General features: G+C 44.2%; 1 protein-coding gene across 9 annotated transcripts in view; it reads right to left on the bottom strand.

The window, feature by feature from the left end:
- The window catches only part of BPTF (bromodomain PHD finger transcription factor), a 148,268-nt gene that overhangs the window by 96,172 nt on the left and 29,811 nt on the right, over window positions 1-22,285 (bottom strand). For all 9 annotated transcript variants that reach the window (XM_053291896.1, XM_053291898.1, XM_053291890.1 and 6 more), the window contains exon 2: window positions 16,539-17,361. In XM_053291896.1, the coding sequence (XP_053147871.1) occupies window positions 16,539-17,361 (823 nt within the window). The remainder of the gene's footprint in view (window positions 1-16,538; window positions 17,362-22,285) is intronic.

Genomic DNA, 22,285 nt, shown 5'->3' with positions numbered 1-22,285 from the left:
ACAGTGTGCATTCCAATACACTATTGTTGCATTTGATGCAAAAGGAATTTCAGTGAAGATGTTCAAAAAGTCACACAGGCATTCTATTACTATTTGTGGAGTCATAGGGAAGACATATCATCTCCATTAGGATGCAGTGTTTTGCTGCTGCTCACCTACAACAGCCTAGCATATCTAAGAACATTTTATGTAAAACAAAAACCCGTAACACATCTTAAACTAATCTGGTCCAGTTATGAACCCAACTATCTTTGATTGCCTGCTAACCATGAAGAACATATTATAAAGCTCAGGAAAAGTGTCAATTTTGCACAAATCATCATGAAATACAGGAAAATGCAAGCTAAAAGCATTAATACTTTACATTAAGCATCCACAAATTTTGGTCAGTCTTGGTAGGAGGGGGAAATCATCTGGTTGTCAATGACGATTATTCCCTAATTTAGGGAGGGGCAGTGTTTTGTTTCAGTTGTCAAGCTGAGGTTTGGAGGCACTGGGAAACAGCAAGTTGTCACACAATCCAAGCTAAAGCAAGCACCAGAAACATGCTTGTAAGAATTAAAAAGAAGGCTGGCTCCCAAGTATTGCATGTGAAAATTCCCCTGAGAGATTTTACTAGCATTCTCCTCTCTGCAGCAGCCCCCTTATAGCCCACAAAAGCCTCTGAAGATTGCGGCCACCCAGCAATGGAGAAGGGGATGGAGTTGAAGGGGGAAATCACTTAAAAGAAGGTGGAGACACTTTCTGTGAGCAGGAATTCTATTTTCCCCTCAGAAGAGAATAGTTGATATTTATTACTAAATATAGTTTTGTTTTGTTTTTTTCTAATAAGCAGATCAACAAATACACAACTTGAGATAAAAGTGAAACAACGAGATGAGGAAAATGTCAGAAAAGGGGAAAATATAGGAGGGGCGTGTGGTGGAGGCAGGGAGAATGTCTCTTATACCCAAGATTGTCTATATATAATCTCATAAATCTTCAATATGTTATCTTCTATTTATGTTGTGAGCATTAAGTGCCTCAACAAGGGCCAGTCTTTGTACTTAGTCCAAATGGACAGGGAAATGTCCATCAATTTCATCCAACTGTCATAAACAACTTTCTCCAAACACAAAGGGCAGATATTTTCTCTATTGAATTTGTGAACAATTTTATCTTTCCATGCTAGTATAGAGAGCAAGGAACACGGTTTCCAAACTGTATTTAAGCTCCTATACATCTCAGCCTTTAGGATTTGTATTACTCCAAAGGACTAAGTCATATGAACTACCTTCTTTATCACATCACCAATATGTAGATGTTTGCACTAAGAATGTTGAACATTAAACTATGATGAGTCTTACTGGTTAGTAATTTCAATAAATGTTTAAATGGCCTGGTTGGATCGCTTTATCTTCCCACTTATTTCCTGCAGACACACATGGTTAGTTTCTCAAAACTGCAGAAGCCTCTGTAGTGACGTTAACACTACCAAAAAAAATTGATGTGATTTCTGTAACAATGGCAATGGAACAGAACTGGAACAGAACTTACTAATGTTAATGCTCCATACATTTTATTTTGGACATCAGGGATAGTGCTGAGATATGAACTGAGAGCTCTCTCTCTCTCTCTCTCTCTGGAAACAGGAGGCTGCAGGTGGTTTTCTTTCCCCCTCCAAAGCAGGCAGTTGGGTTTTAAAAAGATGTTTCAGTTAACCAACAAGGGCAGCTCATTCATGAGACTCGGCCACAGGTACACCAAGACGTGAGTGCAGGCCACCCCACCCCACCAGTCTGTCACTCCCAACTACCCTGTCATGAGGATGGATTTTAAATTACCATTTGGGCAGCTTAGAAGGAGCTTCTTCTCCACTCTCCATGCAACCTAAAATCCACCCCCTGCAGCTATGGGGAAAATCAGGCATGCAAGACAGAGGGTGGAGCCAGTGCCACTTTCCTGTACACTCCCTCTGCCCTTCCCAATCACTGTGCAGATGGGATTTCAGGTGTAGTTCAGACACTGAGGGAGAAAGGAGCTGCAGTCCCGCGCCATGGGGAAGAACAGAGGGTTTGCACAAAGGAGACAGCGCTTTCTGTTTGCACCACCACCACTACTACTACTCATTAATCATCATATTTATATACCACTTTTCAACCGAAGTTCTCAAAGCATTTTACATAGAAAAAGGAAAAAAATAAGATGGTTCCCTGTCCTCAAAGGGCTCACAATCTAAAAGACATATCATGAATGGTTCTTTCTCCACAATGTACAGAGGTCATCATTCCTGTGATGGGTTAATTGCTCCTACTTGCTCCAGAGAAAGGAAGGTATCAGGTAGATCCAACAGGTCACTGGCCCAGCCTCCCTACCCAGCAGGCAGTGGGAGCTGCTCTCCCCCAGTTCCTTGACTGTTTTTTCCCTATTACTGAGAAGAATTTCCAGTAACAAGTGAGATTACAATAAGGCAGGTGTGATCAACTTCACCCCCCGTGGCTGTTTTTCAACTACAAGTCCCATAATCCCCAGCCACAGTGGCCAATAGCCAGTGATTATGGGAGTTGTAGGCCGACATCCATAGAAGGGCCAAAGTTGAGCAGTCCTGCAATAAGGAGAGAGAATGGCAAGGAATACTCTCCAGGATCAGGGATTGATCTGGATGACCCTCCAGATCAGGGATTCTCAACGTTGGGTCCCCAGATGTTACTGGACTTCAACTCCCATAATCCCCAGCCCCAGTGGCCTTTGGTTGGGGATTATGGGAGTTGAAGTCCAATTACATCTGGGGACCCAACGATGAGAATCCCTGCTCCAGATGACCTCCATACACTGTGGAAGAAGGACCATTCACAGTAAAAGTAAAGTGTGCCATCGAGTCAAATTCGAGTCCTGGCACCCACAGAGCCCTGTGGTTGTCTTTGGTAGGATACAGGAGGGGTTTACCATTGCATCCTCCCACGCAGTATGAGATGATGCCTTTCAGCATCTTCCTAGATCGCTGCTGCTCAATATAGGAGTTTCCCATAGTCTGGGAAACATACCAGCAGGGTTTAGAACTGGCAACCTTCTGCTTTTTAGTCAAGCATTTCCCTGTTGCGCCACTTAAGGTGGTCTCAATTCACAGTAAATCTAACACTTATTTCTCCCACAGTGTAGGAGGTCATCATGCCTACGATAGGACATACCAGGGAAGGAGTGGATCAATCTGTCATTACCTGGTGGAGCACTGTGCACCCAAAAGTGGCCTGTACAGACTAGAAGGCATGGATTCTATAATGCTTAATGAAAGGAGAAATGGAGGACCAGGTAGCAGCTCTGCAGATCTCAGCTAGTGGAACTTGAGCAGAGAGGTCAGGGTGATGCATGCCTTGATCAACCAGTACAGAGACACTTTGGAACCCAGCAATTTTAGAAAAAAGGGACACAAAGTATGTTTGGCGGAGAGACCCTACAGACATTTAATTATTTATGTATTCATTATTTAATACATTTCTGTACCGCCCAAAATGCAAGTTCTCTGGGAAGTTTACAAAACAATAAAAACAGCCAATAAAAGATTAAAACATTTCAACAATTAAAATTAAAAAGTTAAAACTATTAAAACACAATTAAAACTATCTAATTAAAAGCCTGGGTGAACAAATGCGTCTTGACTGCCCTTTTAAAAGTTGTAAGAGATGGGGAGGCTCTTACTTCAGCAGGAAGTGTGTTCCAAAGCCTCGGGGCAGCAATGGAGAAGGCCTGGGCAATGGAGGAGGCCATAAACATCCAGTTTATGCCTGGATCTCTCCTTTGGATGAGCCGGTGCTCGGCAAAAAGATGGAAGGATTATATCCTGGGATTGATAAGAGCAGGAGCTAACCTTCATCAGGAAGGTGGGGTCAGTTCTAAGGAGCACAGCACCCTGCTGGAAAATGCAAAGCTCCTTCCTCACTGAAAGGGCCCCCAACTGAGACTGTGCAGGCCGATATAATGGCTACCAAAAAGAGGAAAGAAGCTTGAAGGAAATGGAGCACAGAGGCTCTAAGGATGCCCGGGTAAGCATGTAAAGGACCTTAATGAGGTTCCAAGAAGGGGGAACTATGTATTGGGGGAGGGGCAATGTTAGAAGCCCCTCTCAGAAAACGGGAAATGTGAGGGTATAGGGAAGAATGATTTGCAGACCTGAGTTGGAGAACAGAGGACAGGGCCAAAGCCTAGCACTTCAGGGTGCTATGGCAAAGACCCTGGGCTAGGCTCACATGCAGGAAAGCTAAGTCCTGGGGGATTTTCACCGAGAGGGGAACTTTGCACTTTCTCTGTGGCCAGCAAATGAAGGCAGCCCAAGTGGCCTGATAAATTCGATTAGTGGGAGGTCTGCATGAGGCCAAAATGGAATCCTGAACTGATGTGGAATAACATCTTTGCTAACAGTGCACGCTCAACCTCCAGGCTCAAAGCTGTAGCCATTCTGGGTCTGGATGGAGGAGAGGCCCCTGAGAGAGAAGGTTCGGGCATGGAAGGAGGTAGAGAGATCAGAGAACCATGACCTTCTGGGCCAATGTGGAGCAAGCATCATCAGGTCCGCTCCTTCAGACCGGGTCCTGGCTATCACCTTGGAGATCAGTGCAGTGGGCAGAAAGGCATTCAAAAGGCCTCGGGGACATCAGTGTGACTGTAGCCTCCGCCATGGGAGAGGTGAACCTGGTGAAGAAACGGGGAAGCTTGTGATTGGCTGGTGCTGAAAAGAGACCTACCAAGAGCTGCCCGAAATGTTGAGTGATGAGGTAGAATACCTCAGGGTGGAGACTCAACTCTTCAGGGTCTATCATCTCCAGACTGAGTCAGTCCACCTGTGTATCGGCCAGGCTGTTGAAGTGTTCTGCCGTGATGGAGGTCAGGTGCAACTCTGCCCAGCAGAAGATTGGACTCCTGCATCAGTGACTGAGATGTAGTACACTGATAGGTTCACATGTGACTTGGCAGTCGTGTTGTGCATTCGTACCATGATGTGATGGTGACGTATGAGGGGGAGAAACTGGCCAAGGGCCAGTCTGATAGCCCTGAGCTCCAGCCAGTTGATGCTGTGGCAGCCTGAGAGAGACACCCCTGGCTACTGCTGGGGAGGATCCACCATCACAGGGAATGGCGAAGCTGGTTGGAAAGGGGAACTGGCCTGTGTAAGTGAGCCATGATCTGTGCCTCAAAGGCAAAAAGGAGCCACTGAAGTGGGTGCAGATGCCAAGTGCCCAAGGTATGGAATCAAGGAAGGCAATCATGGTTCACAGGACCTGAGAAAATAACATGAGATCCACCGATGAGGCGTTAAGGAGGGGGAATACAAGCTGGCATATCCTCTCCCTCCTGTCCCGCAGAAGAGAGATGGTTACCCACATGGTATCGAACCATGCCCCCAGACACTGCAGTATCTGTACTGGAGTGAAGTGGCATCGTTGACAACCATCGTTGACAATGAAGCATGCTGGTGTAAAAGGTGCAGGAACTGGGCTACATTCCCCTGCACATGGGGGTGCAACAGAGAAAGGATTTGGATATCATCCAGGTAAACATGTATACAAAGACCCTGCATCTCACATGCGCAACAAGAGCCGCTGTAATCTTGGTAAAGACTCTCAGTGCCTAGGAAAGGCTGAAGGGAAGGGCCCTGTACTGGAAGTGCCTGCAATTGTAGCAGAACCGCAGGAACCTGTGGTGGGTGGGGAGGATGGGAATATGCAGCTAAACTTCTGACAGGTTTATGAAGGCCAATGGTTGGGGCACCTTAGATTGAGGATTACTCTCCATGATCCATTTCTATTGGGCACCAGGAATAAAGTTGAGTAGACACCTCAGCATGTGTCTGTCAAGGGAATAGGCTCTATTAGTTGGATCTGAATCAGATGGAGGATGGCTTGGTCCATAGCTTGCCACTTGACTGAATTCTTGGAGACCCAAGATGAGATGAAGTGATCATGGGGAAATGTGAAGTTTAGGGAGAAGCTGCACCTGAGTATCTGCAGAACCCACATGTGTGGATCCTACTGATGTGGGGGCAAACTGCTGTAGTCTGCCCCCTACATGAGGGAAATCAATTCTGCTTACAATTGGGATGGGATCTGCTAGCATTGGCCTGCTGCTGAGAAGATGGTCTGAATCCCACTCTGCTCTTGGCCTGCCACTGAGGATGGCCTGAGACTCGGAATGGGTGGCTGTCCCAGGACCTGGGAGGAGCCCTATAGAGACAAAAGGAAGATTGGTTAGTGGTTGGTTCTCAAGGGTCAGCATGAGTCCCTGCGACCTGAGGGCATAGCTTTCTTCTTGTCATGTGGTTCAACAAGGACAGAGTCTAGAGACTACCCAAAGAGCTTGGCCTCAGTAAAGGGAGTGGAGGCAAGACTGACCTTGGACTTGTGATCAACATGCCAGTTCTTGAGCCACATTGACCTGTGGAGGGCAACCCCTGCCGCCATAGACCTGGATGCTGACTGGAGATAAACTAAACCAGCGATGGCCACAAAGGCAGCTGCCTTGGCGAGCTTCTTGGGACCCTGTTGCAACCTACTCTGGCCCTCAAGAACTTCACTGAGAAGCTCCTTGGCCCAGATTATAGCTGCCCTAGCAAAAATGGAGCTGGCCGCAGAGGTCCTGATGCTTGTGGCCGAGGCCTCATAGGCCTTACAAAGAAGCAGGTCCACCTTTCTGTCCTCAGTTGATTTGAATTGTGAATTGCCATCCTTGCTCAGAATACCAGATTCTGAGATACCAGATACCAGAACGGCCACTGGTCCATCAACAACAGGAGTGGCCAACTGAGACATTACCTCACTGGGCAGGGTGTAAAGCCTGCGAAGAAGTATTCTAATGTGAAGAACTGGTATTCAGGATGCATCTGAATACCAGTTACAGGGAAGTAACAGCAGCAGAGAGGGCACGCCTTCAGCCCCTACCTGCAGGCTCCCAGTGGCATCTGGTGGGCCACTGTGTGAAACAGGATGCTGGACTAGATGGGCCTTGGGCCTAATCCAGCAGAGCTGTTCTTATGTTCTTAAAGGATCCATTGGACTTTGTGGAAGCAGGCTTATTCCATTCTGCCACCGTCTTATGAAAAAGTGGAAGGAAGGAGATAGACAAGTCCTGTGGGGCAGCTGTAGGGAAACCTCCAGGGCCAAGGTAGAATTAATTGCATCGGCTGAATCAGAGGCAGCAGTGGAAGCCCTAACGGCTCTTCTAGCCTTTGCCAAGAATACCTCAAAGTTTGCTGAAGGAAAAAAAGAATAATGGGACTGGCGTGGCAGCTCATCCTCCTTTTCGGAAGCACCTAGGATAAGGGGTCACTCTGAATGTGGGTCTGACTCAAATCTCTAGAGAGTGACCCTGCCAAGCAGGGTGGAAAGGCCTCCTAGGAACAGTGCGCTGCCTGGCCACGTGTCTGTCTGCCACCGGACCTCCAAGCTGGTGCATGGCTGCGATGAAAAACAGCATGACTGAGCTGAACAGCAGCAGGACTGACATAGCCTTTCGATAGCCCTCCAGGCCAGAAGCTGCTTCCCTGCTGGGCTGTGGAGGTGCTGCTGTGAGAGGTATGCCCACATGGGGCTGCAAAGGTGACACTATGAAAGATGTGCCCAAGTGTAGCTGTGCCAGTGGATCTCCAGTGTTGAATGGGGCTGGATGCCAAGGCTGCCCAGATGGGGGCTGGGAGGAGGGGGGAGAATCCCCCGTCTTGCCCCACTGCCAACAGAAGTACCTGCAACCTGGTCCTCCAAGGACAAACCTGCAGGTGGTTCATCTCCATCGATAGGCTGGAAAAGGAGGCAGTCACTCTAGTGAATTGCTGTAGACTGCCTCCTAGCCTTAGCATTTGGTTTAGTTTTAGACTTCTCCTGCCTCAAAATGGTGGCAACCACCTTGGTCATTTTGTGTCCAGAATGGCTGGTGCACAGAGGAGGAATGATGGTGACGTTTCTGGCCCTAGGCTTGCTGGGGAGTCAAATGCCCTCACTAGGTGCTGGCTCCCCAGGGAGACAGACTGTCTGATCCTCATTAAATGGAATAGGCTCCTCAGAGCGAGGGCCTGCCAGGATCTCCCCTGCCTGGGTGAGCTCAATGGTGGTGGTGGCGGCGGCGGGGGGTAATGCAGAGAAACCCAACAGGGAAAGGAAGGACCAAGGAAGGTGTTTTTTTTTTAATAAAATAAAATAAGGGAATACAAGGAAGAGGAAAAAATGATAGGTCTCACCAAAGGTTGGAGGCTGAAGACAAAGAGAAAATGGAGGCTGCATGCTTGGGAGCAGTAATTCCCTCTTGGCACATATGACCTGGAGCAAGACAGGAAAGGAACTGGGGGAGACCAGCTCCTGCTGTCTGCTGGGTAGGGAGGCCAGGACAGTGATCTGTTTGATCCACCTGTCACCTTGTCTTTGGAGCAAGTACAAGTGATTGACCCACTGTAGGAACAATGACCACCTACAATGTGGGAGAAACATAAGGTAGACACCAGCAACAGCCACTGCAGGAATGTTACGCTAGGGTTGGAAGGGCCAGTTGCTCTGCCCCCCTAAATATAGGAGAATCACCAATTTAAAAGGTGCCTCTTGCTCCAGTTAGCACATTTCTTCTGATGTCCATAGTAAGTAAAAGTTATTAAATAAGCCATGTACTCTGTAATATTTTCTAAAAGTAGTAGAAATATTAAATTTTATATAACTATATTAAGTATACCCTTCTAGAGCATGTAAAATATTTATGTACACAAAACATTTCTTAATCTTAGTGGGCAGATTAACCAATTAGTATGCATCATTGTTCAATATGTGAAGAAATAGTTGATAAACTTGTTTTAAATCAAAATGATTTAACTGGTATTCACAGCAATTTCAAAACAGGATTTAAACCAATCTATTCTGTTTTGTTAAATTTCTTTTTGTGGAATTAGAGCCAAGTCAGCAGCTGAATTTACATTTATCTTTAGTCATGGCACTCATCTGGTGAGTGCTAATCAGACCCCTCTAGTATCTTCATGGATCCAGTTTGGTAGTTTTGAGCTACTGATTGCTCTTTGAATTTTCCCTGCCAATGGCTGCATTCTAGGATCACTAGTAAATGAACCTAAATTATAAAGGTGTAATCTCTCTCAGAAAGTTAATTGTGTGTTTCATCTTGGAGAAAACACCCACCTAGCAGTGCTTTTGTACACTGTGGCATCAACAACTCACTGAAGATGTACCATTCAGCTGCAAAGCCCTCTGATTCTGGTTCTTCTGGCTTTTAATGGCATCTATTTCTTTTGTTTGCATTGGCCTCTGGAGCTGGTGTATCTGTTCTCCAATCAAATGTGGAAGTAGAACAAGGCAACCTCAACTGCACAAAACCATGGTTGGCTGATTTAATGTATGAGTGAATAACTTACATGTCCTATTTCATGTATTTCCTGTTGAATTTGCCTGAGAAGTTATTCAGGAGGTGCGAATACACTGAAACTAACAGTTTCTACCTCTTGCTCCTATAAATCTGAGTTGCTGGTATATAAGTTTTCTTTTCTGTAAGAGGTGATAAGAGTATGCAATTATTTTCACTCCAATGCAAGCTTTAAAAGGATCACATAAACACTAATCTGGTTGGAACTGTGGGCAAGTTAGGTTTTAAGAAATTCCTGATCTCACCTTTCAGTTCTCATATTTTTAAAAAGAGAGATGTTAATTTTCAATCCAGGGGGGAAGAATCTGTGGAAACATACCAGTTGGACTGGTGCAGGATATGATTTCTATGGAACAGATCTTCCATCTCCGGCTGATTGAATCAGTTTTGTCTAAAATGGAAGCAATTCTTGTGAGTAGGAGACTTTTTTGTCCACTAGATGCAGTGATCAGTATAAGTCACAGTGGCCAGCTCCCTGGATATATATCTGAATGGATTCTCTCGATTTACATTTTAATTGGTAGAAGAGGCATTCCAATACATAAAGAGATCCAGTATCTCATTTCAGATGCCCCCAATTATTAGTTTATCTGAAGTTACACAATTTGAAGAAAAACACCAAAAGTGTCTATATTTAGACTATTTGTGTTTGCAAGTCCTATACAGGTGGCCCTCATTATCTGAGGTCCCAGCACCCATGGTTTCATGTATCCGTGGTTGGGAAATGTAGATCCGACCTTGTTATACATGGTTGAAAAAATAAAGAAGTCACCTATCTGTGGTTCCTGAGTGGCCGGAAATGACTTTCGAAGTCATTTCTGGCCACCATTCTGCTGAACGGAGCCATTTTGTGGCTATTTTGCAAAACCGTGCTTTTTAACAGAAAATTGGCAGAATTGAGGTATGGGAGGGGGGTATTGCCGGACGGCTGAAGACCTGCAGAACACGGTGTGGCACTTTAGTTCTATTATTTCTGCCTTTAAAAGCCTCTTTACACCCTTTTTCACCTCCAGGAACTTACCCCGGCCCCCCATTCCGATTGCCTCAGGGTCTTGTTATCTGTGGTTCCGTTATGCACGGTTGTAGGAGAGAATAGAGGCCCTGCAGATCACAAAGGTCACCTGTCCTGTCTCTTTCTAGCTGTAGTTCTGATTTAAAAACCTGGGTCAATTAGATGTTTACATAGTAGCTGCTTCTTTGAATTTATTTAGAGGACACAGCGGAAAATGCAACCCACATTTTAAAACCTGCTATCTTGCTTTTGGATATGCATTTCCTGTGACAGGGCTATGCTGGCCATTGTCTAAAGCCTTCTCTTCTTGGGGACACTTAGGCCCCTCACATTTCAGGATATGATCCTCGTATTCATATATACATATATAAATAAATTATGGACCTAAATTTCTAATCAAATGGCTCTTAGGTTGAAAAATATTATTGCCCTTGGTATTGTGTACTGTGTTTCTGGTAGCCTTGCCCCAAGACATTTAATCAGGCTTCTCTTCAGATTCACACCAGATGCATGCAGTGTAGTGAGCTACAGAAATTCAACATCTTTCCCTCATTGGTGAACACCACTTCCTGTACCTCCTGAGGCTATACTTGCACCATAAAGAGACATATACAGGTTAACCAGTACATAACACATCCATATACAAACTAATCCTATCCAGTGCCTGGCCAGTCTTAATCCTTTCTTCTATCCCACTGTGGCAAAGATCTGCTTGGTCTTCAGTGGTCGTCAGAACATTGTACTTTCTGGCTCCTGGTTTAAACCACCCCACAATAAGTTAAGAGAAAATCTTCAAAGCAACAACATTATCAATAAAAAACCTTGTTATCGAAAAGAACACACAGTAGCAACAAGTCACCTTGAGAAATATAAATACTTTGGTCTTTACGCTATTAAAGCATCAGTGATCATAAAATGTGCAATTGCACTCCGCTATTGTGAGCACGTCTGCTTAGCCCACTCAGTGTGAACTGGGTAACCAGAAGCTTATGCTGCTTCTTATCTTTTTTCTTCTTCAAATACAGCTAAAAGTGTTATTGATAATATCTGTATACTTTTAAAAATACATATACACAGATGAGAGTGGCAGGCTAGTTGCAGGTAATCAATTTATCAAATTTGCCAGCCAGAAATCTGGCATAGTGCTCTTGAAACATGTTGAGGATTCAAAAGTATCTCCAGCAGGTGCTTCATTCTTTATTAAGTGTGGGGCCCTTAACAGATGGAAGGAATGACACAGCCTCACCAGATTATCTCTAGGAACAAGTAGTCTCACAATATCTACACATAAGATTGCTAGGTAACTGAAGTGAAAAGGAATAATCATGTTTCTGGCCAATCTCTTTACGTTATTAAAGGCACATCTTTGAGCAATTATTTCTGTTGCATAATCCAGGAACAGAATAATTTAAGCCTGATTCCTGGTGTGTTTTCTTCTCTCACATGCCTGGTGAATCTAATCCTCTTTGGCTTCAGATTGGTAAAAATGAATTAGGAATGTTCCAGGGCAGTGTCCTACACATGGTCGTCCCACCCTAATCCTCAGGGAAAGCCAGGATTTCTTTAAGCAGTGAGGTTATGGGTATAATTTATGGGTATCCCTTTCCACACTTTTAGGGACCCTATAGATTATTCCTGAACTCCTTACTTTCCAAGTCAATCATTATGACTTTAACAACTTCCTTCTCCACCTCCAGAGTCAACATTATTGTCTCCACAACAGTAGTAGTGTCATTTATGGAAACTGTTTTCAGCAACGACAACCATAGCAACTACCTACTCCACTTAAGTTTAGAGTACACCCACTGAAACTTCAATGCAAGAAACGTCCCTTGCCATTTTTGTAGCAGGCCAAGGACCAATGGCCCCCTCCTCACCCACGAGCAAAATTAACGTACTTGCATGTCTTGCTGCTGCCTAGGGCCAGATGTGCAGTTAGTTTGGTGTGTGGCAGATCCTGTCAGGTTGAAATCAGCAATTTCTAAAGTCAGGCTACAAATCTGCTCACCACACCTGCCATGGCCCACATGATCAGCAGTGTATAGATCCTTCCATGGAGTTCTCCATGAATTTCAGTGAAGAAGTTTCTGCCTGCTTCAAAACTAAGTATAACAAACATAACTGCTCCCTGCTCTCTCCCATATGGGAGTGGGAGAGTACATTACTATCACATTGAATTAGGGGGAGCAAAATCCAGCTCAAAGACCCTCAGACACCTAGCATGATGCAAGATAACCTGATCCCCCTCCGAAGTCCTGAGGACAGGTATGTACTGAGGAGTCTGAGAAAGAAAATTGGTGGCAAGCACCAATAATGGCTTGTTATAAGCCATACAAAATTTGCAAATCACCAGGAATAATTGAGTTTGTACAAGGCGACCAACATGCATCAAGCTGCAGCATAATAAAATTTTGTATGTTCTACCTGACCCTAAATGTTTTGACATACTATTTTAAAGCCATTTGAATTACACACAATAATATGTTTAGTTACCGAATAATTGTATGATATGTAACTTTTAATTTTTATAGGATTGGATGCCTTTATTAACAAAAGAACTCAACCAAAGACAAGTGGAGAAAAAACACAAGAATAAACAGCACATGGAGGATGCTAGGGTTCCCATCCCACCTTAAATGATAGTACAGAAAAGAAATTCAAAGATAGCACACAGGAAGACAGGACAGGCAATGTGCATGGGTACAGAATAATGTTTGCTCTGTTCCCATTTGTGTGGAATAATGTCAACTGTTCATCTGGAAGCTAGGAGTGACCAAACAGCTGGTGGCCATATCGCACGTTAGTAATCACCACCTCTGAGCACACAGAATATAATTACACCTGTGTTCTTACCATTATAAGCTATAAGCATTTTTTTGCTTCCTGGGCTGTCCCAAATATTGAATATATAATACCCATTGCTATGACAGGATTTATAAGTTAAGAGGGAGAGTCTCTGTATGTGGGAGCCAATTGTGAAGTGGGGTGTGTGCACACTGCATCCATGCACTCTGCATACAGAGTTGTACTGCACACACCCGTGACTCCTATCAGTAAAGGCTGCACCACTTACAGTAAGGAGTTATAAGCTGGCTGAACCCCCCATTACAATGTTTCTCCAAACAACACAATGTTTACTTTTTCCTGTTGGAGTAAATGGTAGCCATTTGTTTTTATGGGACCAAGTACAGGGGGTCTCAGGGACACCATTCGTGGAAGGGGCTAAACCTCTGTGACCCCAGTGCAGAGGGGGGTGGCCAGCTTCTGCCCACTTGTAGGTGTTGAACAGTTTGTCTCTCATAACTTTGGGAACATCTTGGGCTGTTCCCAAGCATTTCATGAGCATATTCTCCAGTCCTGAATTCCTTCTGTATTCTTCTGGTCAAAGAATATTTATATACCGCTTTTCAACAGAAGCTCGAAAAGTTGTTTACACTGAGAAATAAAAATAAATAAAGATGGATCCCTGTCCCCAAAGGGCTCACAATCTAAAAATAATCATAAGATAAACACAAGCAACAGCCACTGGATGGTGGGGCTGGAAGGGCCAGTTGCTCTCCCCCTGTTCAATATAAAGAGAATCACGACTTTAAAAAGGTGCATCTCAGCAGGGGGGAAATGGAGTAAGACTGAATCTTGGGAACTAGTTTTTATATATACAAATAGCCAGACCAATACTGAATTCCATCGAAACAAAGTTTCCTTTGCCAAATTTTGTTTTGAGATCCAGTTCATACCATAGAATAATGGCCATGAAATTAATTCTCTCAACAGCTTTCTGTCTTAAATAACTTCTGCACTTGTTTCTCCTGTACCAGCCCTTTAAGGCTCCCATGGCAGCAAGACCAATGAAATCACATCCAGTTCAGAATTCTGTCTACATTTGGCCACACAGCCAACGTCTAACTCTAGGACTCTTTTTTATGCAAACCACTTTGAGAACTGCTTTTGTTGAAAAGCGGCATATACATATTTGAAACAAGCAGCAGCTATATTAAAAACCAACCCACTCTCCCAAGCTGTGGTCCCAAATTACACTTTCAGTCCTAAAAATTACTCTAATCTTAGTAGCCTACAATCTACAACAGCCTGCCTGCTCTCAAATACCAGTCTGAGTTATTTATGCCTGAAACTCACCCACCCCACCAAATGTGATAGTGGCACACAATTAAGCTTGCTAAAAATCTCAGGGCTTTTTTTTTTTTTTTAAAGCAGATCAAGAAATTTTGCTCACAGAAAAATTGGGAACAGAATAAACCTTAACATGGGAGGAAGGGAATAAGCAAAATACAATAGAAAATTCAGGATATCCATTGGTAAGAGAGGCTCCATATAATATACACAATTCATACAAATAGCCCAGTCTACCCAGCACTGTACTCCATGTGTGTGCACACTCCACAGTGATGTGTGTCAAACTAGCATAGTTTAGTGCCAACCTTCCTTGATCTGCTGGGACTGATCTGAGGCCCCCCATCAATCCTCCTGTCTTTCCAATGTCCCTTGCAGATGATGATCTTCAACTGTTCCACTCTCTTTAAGAGCATATATTCTGAAAATATTACCTAACTGGTGCATGCCAATATTGAACTCTACTGTGTAAAGTTTGACCAAACCAAAAACCTGTGGAACAAACAGCTGACTATTTTGTACACAATGTACAGGCCTCACGAAGTTCCAAAGCCCAATGCACCCAATTAACACACATCCTCCTTCCCTTTCAACACCCTTCAAGCACAGGTCGAGAAGATTTAAAGTTGCAATTTCTAGTTTGACCCAAAACTGCATTTCCTAATTTCATCTGAACCAGTTTGTATAAACTACCATTAATTAACAAGCTACAATCCTTGTTTGATGTCATGGATAGATATCCTGACTTAACTATGGTTTGAACACCAATTTCCCAAGTTTGAAGCGTCATAACAGGTGCTCTTAAAATAAACAGCTTCTCAAATTTTATTTTTTTAAAGGAATCAGTTATTCGATTCTTGGACTGGAAACAGCCACTGGACAACGGTGGACATTTTCTGTTGTTCCTAATTTCAGGCATCTGTAATCATGATGCCATGAAGAATGCATTTGCACATGCACCCTACTACTTTGAACAACCACTCCATAAACACAGCCCTCCTGCAGTTGTAGTAACCTCCAACCATTGCTTGAGTTTGAACTAATTGCATGCAGTGGTTAACTGCATGATGAGAAGGGAAGAATGGTTTCACAAAATATTAAAAATCCAGTAATACTATCAGTGACAACCACTTTTGACAAATGGGTAGGAAGTAATCTCATTCTTCCAAAAAGAATATTTTCCCCCAAATAATGCAGAAATCCACAAAACAGTACATAGGTTTGTTGTCAGAATAAGAGACTGATCTAATGTTTCTAAGAACAAATGTCAAGTTTAAAGCCACTGCAACCAGGTGCATGGTAAATTTCAGCTATAGTTATTGCTAGTCATCACATCCCCCCCACCCCACTGCAATAAAAAGTGTCATTTAAAAAAAATCTTACACGGAAAAATACAACCAATTTCAAATTAAAAGAAAAGGCATACTGTAATTTTGGGTAGAAATGCTACATGAGTGTAAACACTGCACTGAGGGGAAAAGGCTGGTTTACCCCCCTAAACCCACCAGAAATGCCGCATCGCTATAAACGCCGCAGCTAAACCAATTAAATACGGCCAAAAGGGTCGGGGGGGGGAAGACGACTCTGTTGCTATGAGGCCCTCTCCACAGTGTGGAGCCTCTCATCGGTCGGAGGGCCCTGCTGTACTGCCGCCACTCCTCCTCCTCAGTGGTGAAGGCCGGGCCGGCTTGTTTGCTGTTGCCGCACCCCTTCCTCTTCCCCTGGCTTGCTCCTCTTCCACAGCCCGCAGCACCATCTTAAAATGGACTGCTGAGCCCGGCCTTGCTGAAGCGTCATTATTGTGCCCCACTGTCCGCCTCCACAGCCACCACCTCTTCCTCAGCAGCCTCCTTCGCCTCCGAAAACACCACATCAGGGTAAATGCTACAGGCGCTTCTAAACAACTTTTAAAAATATATGCACTGGGACATTTCTACCCAAAGTTACGGTACCTTAACACAAAGCTGACTTAAAATGCATGCATTAATATGCTACTGAGCATGGAATGATTACTCACATAACAATCCTCCTGTTCAGGAACCAGTATTTCCTCCTGTTTCTGTCATATCCAATAGGTTCATGTCGAATATATGGTTTATTTTTTTGGATTTCAGCAATACAGTCTGTTACTCCAGGCACCTTATGTGCTACACAAACTTCACACTGCCATTCATCCTCTGGTACCTCTTCAAGAGGTGGTTTCACACACTCCAAATGGTACACAGCTGAACAAGTTTCACAGCAAAGCAAATCCCCCAGTTTATGACAAACTCTACAATGGTCATCATATTGTATCACACCTTCCGACATTAACTCCTCACGCGCAATGTTTGTTGTTAGAAACTGATCCACTAAAAACTGGAGAACTTTGATTTTATTCTCAACTGGTCCATACGGATAGTCTTCTGCCTCTTGAAAAGGAAGAACATGATGATATTCCTTGTCACTCTCACAATATACCCGCAGAACCTCAGGCCATGTCATCCCATCTATGAAATACAATGTGGAATTAACGCTATCTTTGAGGTCAGCAGGTCCAAAGGTAGTATTTGAAGTGTCTTCTTCACGTAAAACAGCTTTTAAAAGCACTATGTGCATCTCTGCCATAAGTGTACACTGCTCCTGACTTACCAGAGCAGCACAGAAGTCCTCAAAACGAAAAGGGGACAAGCGTAAAACAGTGCCAAAGTTCCGCAGTACCTCATAGATTGCAATAACATTCATTATATGCTCATTAGGCACCATTAAGTCCTCTGAGGATTTAGGCAAGTCAAGGGAAGGGATGTCTTTTTCTTCCAGTATCGGAGAACGTGGACGATGTACTCTTTGTCTCCTCCTACCTAAAACCAAAAAGGAAGAGGTAAGGATTTGTTAATGGAAAACAAAAGTAGTTACAACCATACTTACAGTTCCGATTCACCTTACACTCATTACAATGCAAATCATTCCCTCCAATAATGAACTTGGCTGGTCAAGTGCCTTTAAATTTGAATGCAAAACAAGGCTATCTCAAAACACAAACATGGTAGTGATTTACACAGAGTGGGGGCAACATTCTCTCTCTTTCCCTCAACTTAATTTATAAACCTTAAATGTTACTGTGAGCTTCCAGGACTTCATCAGAATGATAAAGGCATGTTTTTAAGAGTTAATTCATCTTGAGAGAGAACTTCAGGTTTACACTAAACTCTAGAGACAGGAACCCCTGCCTTTGCAGCTACCTTTCATTACACAAAACTAAAAAATCCCCAATCTCTCATTTTCTATGGGCTGCTTTAATTTCTGCCCGGGGGACCAAAACAAAATAAAAGGTTGAAAGGAATAAAAAGTTAGGCAGACTATGTAAATCTAGCAATTGTTTTTAACTGAGAGTAACCAAACACGGAAACTGAAGGTGTCAATTAAACAATGGGAGGGGAAGTTGCCCAAGTCCCTAAAAGTTAAGTATCTTGGAGAGAAGCTTTAGGGTCAGAGGATGAGCATCAAAAGGTTTAAAAATGCCTCCTCATCCTTCATTTCTCCTCCTGCCACCTTGAACTATACAGAAATAACGCATTCAGGCACAGAACAGCCAGCCTTGATACCAAAGCCTTCCACACTATATAGTACAATGGGATAAATTTTAGGAGGGCAGGAAAGAGGGAAAGGTGAAGTAGCACAGCAAGGCTCTTGTACTAGGCAGACTAGAGCTCTAATCAGGAGAAGTTAATGGTAGAAGATACACTGCAAGCAACATTTTGTTTCAGGTCCCCACTTGTACAATTCTGTTGCCCTATTTCTACCAAATTCAAATTTCTAAAAAATTAGAAATTTTAAAAATGCTCACTTGAAAACTCTCCTTAAGACTTGGAAGATAGAATTAATTCTTTTTAAATTCAGATTGCACATATAGTAATTAGGAAACCACTTTTTTTTAAAAAAAAACATAGTACAAATTTTTCCTGGCCTTCAGTTCCATGGGATGGCCCCTGGTTCTAGAGTTGTGAGAGAGGGAGAAAAATTTCTCTCTACTCCATGAATAATTTTATACACCTCTATCATGTCTCCCCATAGTCACCTTTTTTCCAAACTAAAAAGCCCAAGATGCTATAACCTTGCCTCATAAGAAAGGGGCTCCATGATCATCTTGGTTGCCCTCTTCTCCACCTTTTCTAATTCTACAATGTCCTCCTTAATATACCGTGACCAGAACTGTACACAGTACTCCAAATGTGGCCGCACCATAGATTTGTATAAGTGCATCATAATATTAGTATTTGTACTTTCAATCTCCTTCCTAATGATCCCCAACATGGAATTTGCCTTTTTCACAGCTGTGACGCACAGAGTTGATGCTTTCAATGAGCTGTCTACCATGACTCCAAGATCTCTCTCCTGATCAGTCACTGACAGCTCAGAGCCCATCAGAGTATATGTGAAGCTGGGGTTTGGTTTTTTTGCCCCAGTATGCATCACTTTACACTAGCTTACACTGAACCACATCTGCCATTTTGTCGCCCAACAAGTTTGGACAGACCCTTTTGGAGCTCCGTACAATCCGCTGTAGATTTCACTACACTAAATAGTTTAGTGTCATCTGCAAATTTGGCCACTTGGCTGCATAACCCAACTTCCAGATCATTTATGAACAAGTTAAAGAGCACTAATCCCAGTACAGATCCCTGGAGGACTCCACTTCTTACTCTCCTGCATTGTGAAAACTGTCCATTTGTTCCTACCCTGTTTCCTGTCCTTCAACTAGTTACAGATCCACACATGGTACTTATTGTGCAGGGTTGGAACTTGGGGGACTATTTCGATCTGCTCATTCTGGATGGGGTCACACTTCCGCAGACTGCTTCTGGGTCCAAACCTCTCCCTGATGTCTCAGGCTGAGGCAGTGGCCAGAAGTGCTTTTTATCAGCTTTGGCTGATATTGCCAGCTGCATCCATTTGAGATAAATGAACCAGAACAGTAGTACATATGCTGGAAACCTCCAGACTTGACTACTGCAATGTGGAAACTGCAGTTGGTACAGGATGCAGCAGCCAGGTTGGTCTCTGGGAGTGTTGGACTAGGACCGGGAAGACCCGAGTTCGAATCCCCATTCAACCATGAAATTCACTGGGTGACTCTGGGCCAGTCATGTATCTCTCAGCCTAACCTACATCACAGGGTTGTTGCACAGATAAAAATAGCCATGTACACTGCTCTGAGCTCCTCGGAGGAAAAGCGAAATATAAATGTAAAAACAACAAATGTAAAAACAACAACAACTAGCTTAACCCGCGCAGAGCATTTGCGCGCTAGTACTTGATTGCTCCCTTCACCCCCTGCCACAACCCACCTAACCTCCCTCACCTGAGTTGCACTCCTGCTCTTCCTTCTCCATCCGGTTGCTTCCATCCTCCTCAACCCTCCTGCTCACTCCTCCACCCCTTTACTCCATCCCCCTCACCCCTCGGTTGCAGCTTAAGAGTTGCTGATGCCTACTGGCCAAGCTGCTATCCCCCTATCCTCAGAGACCTTCCCACCCTCACCTGAGCCCCCGCTCCTGCTCCTCCCCACAGGAGCAGCAGCAGTGGTTGACCAGGCCCTTCCTCACTGCCGCCACCGCCATGGCTGCTTGTTCCCCTCAGGGCACTGACAGGCCCAGACCCGTCCCTTGCCTGCCTGCCTGCGCCAATGGCCTCAGTAGTCCCAAACAGCAGCAGTGGTTGACTGGGCCCTTCCTTGCTGCCAATAGGCGCTGCCATTGCTGCTCATTCCCTTCAGGCCACTGACAGGCTTGGGCCCATCCCTTGCCCTTCCCTCTTTCTCTCTTCCCCTCCCTTCTTTTTCTCTCTTTCTCTCTCCTCCACTGGCTCTTCCCCTCCCTCCCCCCCTCTCTTCCCCTTCCTGAGTTAACAGATTTTGTTCATCTTGTTTTCTCATCTAATTCACACAACGGCAGCCTCCTTCTCCTGAAGGGCACTTTCCTCCCTCATGACCCCTCTCTTCACAGGGCCCTGCCCTCTAGCCATATTCCTCTCCTCTACAGTCGAGAACATCTCCCCCACCCCCAGTAACAATTGCATTCCAACTGTCCTTAACCATCACAGGCTCCTCCTCCCCATCTGCAAAAGGAATCCCACTGCCCTATCAGGTGCTTGGATGCTGGACCTTTGGATGATGAGGGCATGAAAGGGATTATTAAGGAGGATAAGGAGATTGCAGAGAAGGTGAATGAGTTATTTGCATCTGTCTTCATGGTGGCGGATTCTGATCACATATGCACTGTGAAAATGAGCTTCTCAGGCTTGGAGGCTGAAGAACTGGGCCAATTTGAGATGACGGAAGAGAATGTTCTACATTGTCTTGAAAAACTAAACATTAACAAATCACCAGGGCATCCACCCAAAAATTCTGAAGTAACTCAAATGTGAAATTGCTGTTCTTCTAGCAGAAATATTTAACTTATCCCTACAATCAGCCTCTGTACCAGAGGACTGGAAACACTGGTCCCTCTAATTTTCATCTCTGTGTGTAATGGGTTTTGTTCTGGGTGGCAGTATCAAAGCAGTGTGTGCACACCTGCATTCAGAATGGGGCCTTTCTGATTCAACCTGAGCGGGATCTAAAATGAACTGAGTGAACATCCAAAAACTTGTGAGTGTGCGCGCACATGTGCACTATTAGAGAGAACAGTGCCTGGAAAGTAGTTAATGTAACTCTAATTTTCAAAAAGGGATGGGGGGGGGAATCTGGGAAACTACAGACCAGTTAGCTTAACTTCGATGCCAGGTAAATTGATGGAAAGCATACTTAAGGACAAAATAGTTAAGCATATAGAAGAAAAGGCCCTGCTAAAGGAGAACCAGCATGCTTTCTGAAAGAAGTACATCCATCTTATCTGGATTCAGACTCAGTGTGTTATCCCTCAACCAGCCCATTACTGCCTCCAGGCAGGCATTTAGGGAGATTATGCCTTCTCCTGATATTTACATGGAGATTATAGATTTGGATGTCATTAGCATACTGATAAAACCATGAACCAAGTCTAATAATTTCTCCCAGTGGTTTCATGTAGATATTAAAAAGCACTGGGGACAGTATGGCCCCGAGGGATGCCATATAAAAGTTCACGTTTTGAAAAGCAACAGTCTCCAAGGATACAATATAGAATCTGCCCAAAAGGTAGGAGCAGAACTACTGCAAAGCAGTACCTCCCATCCCAATCCCCTCAGATGCTCAAGGAGGATACTATGGCCAATAGTATCAAAAGCCACTGAGGGGTTCAAAAGGACCAACCGAGTCACACTCCTTTGTCCACTCCTAATTGGTAATCATCCATCAGGCTGACCAAGGCAGTCTCCACCCCATAGACCACCTGAAAGCCAGTTTGAAATGGGTCTAAATAAAAATTTCCTTCAAGACTATCTGGAGCTGGGAGCCCACCACTCTCTCAATTACTTTGCCGAGCCATGGTTGGACACAGGCCTATAGTTGCTTAACTCTGAGGGATCCAATGCAGGCTTCTCCAGAAGAAATCTAATGATTGCCTCCTTAAGACAGAGAGGCACCCTGCCCTCCTTCAGAGAATCATTTACAGTATCTACCAGGCCTTCTACAACAACCCCACTGCTAGATAGTATAAGCCACGTCAGACAAGGGTCAAAAGAACAGGTAGGCCACACGATTCCAAGCAGCTTGCCCAGATCCTCAAAAGTCACAAACTGAAACTGATCCTACCTAACCACATAAGAGGAGTTGCTAGACTTCCAAAAAGCTTTTGACAACGTTCC

Source organism: Hemicordylus capensis, chromosome 2 (assembly GCF_027244095.1).
Source record: "Hemicordylus capensis ecotype Gifberg chromosome 2, rHemCap1.1.pri, whole genome shotgun sequence".
Lineage (NCBI taxonomy): Eukaryota > Metazoa > Chordata > Lepidosauria > Squamata > Cordylidae > Hemicordylus > Hemicordylus capensis.
This window is presented reverse-complemented; position numbering and strand designations above follow the sequence as displayed.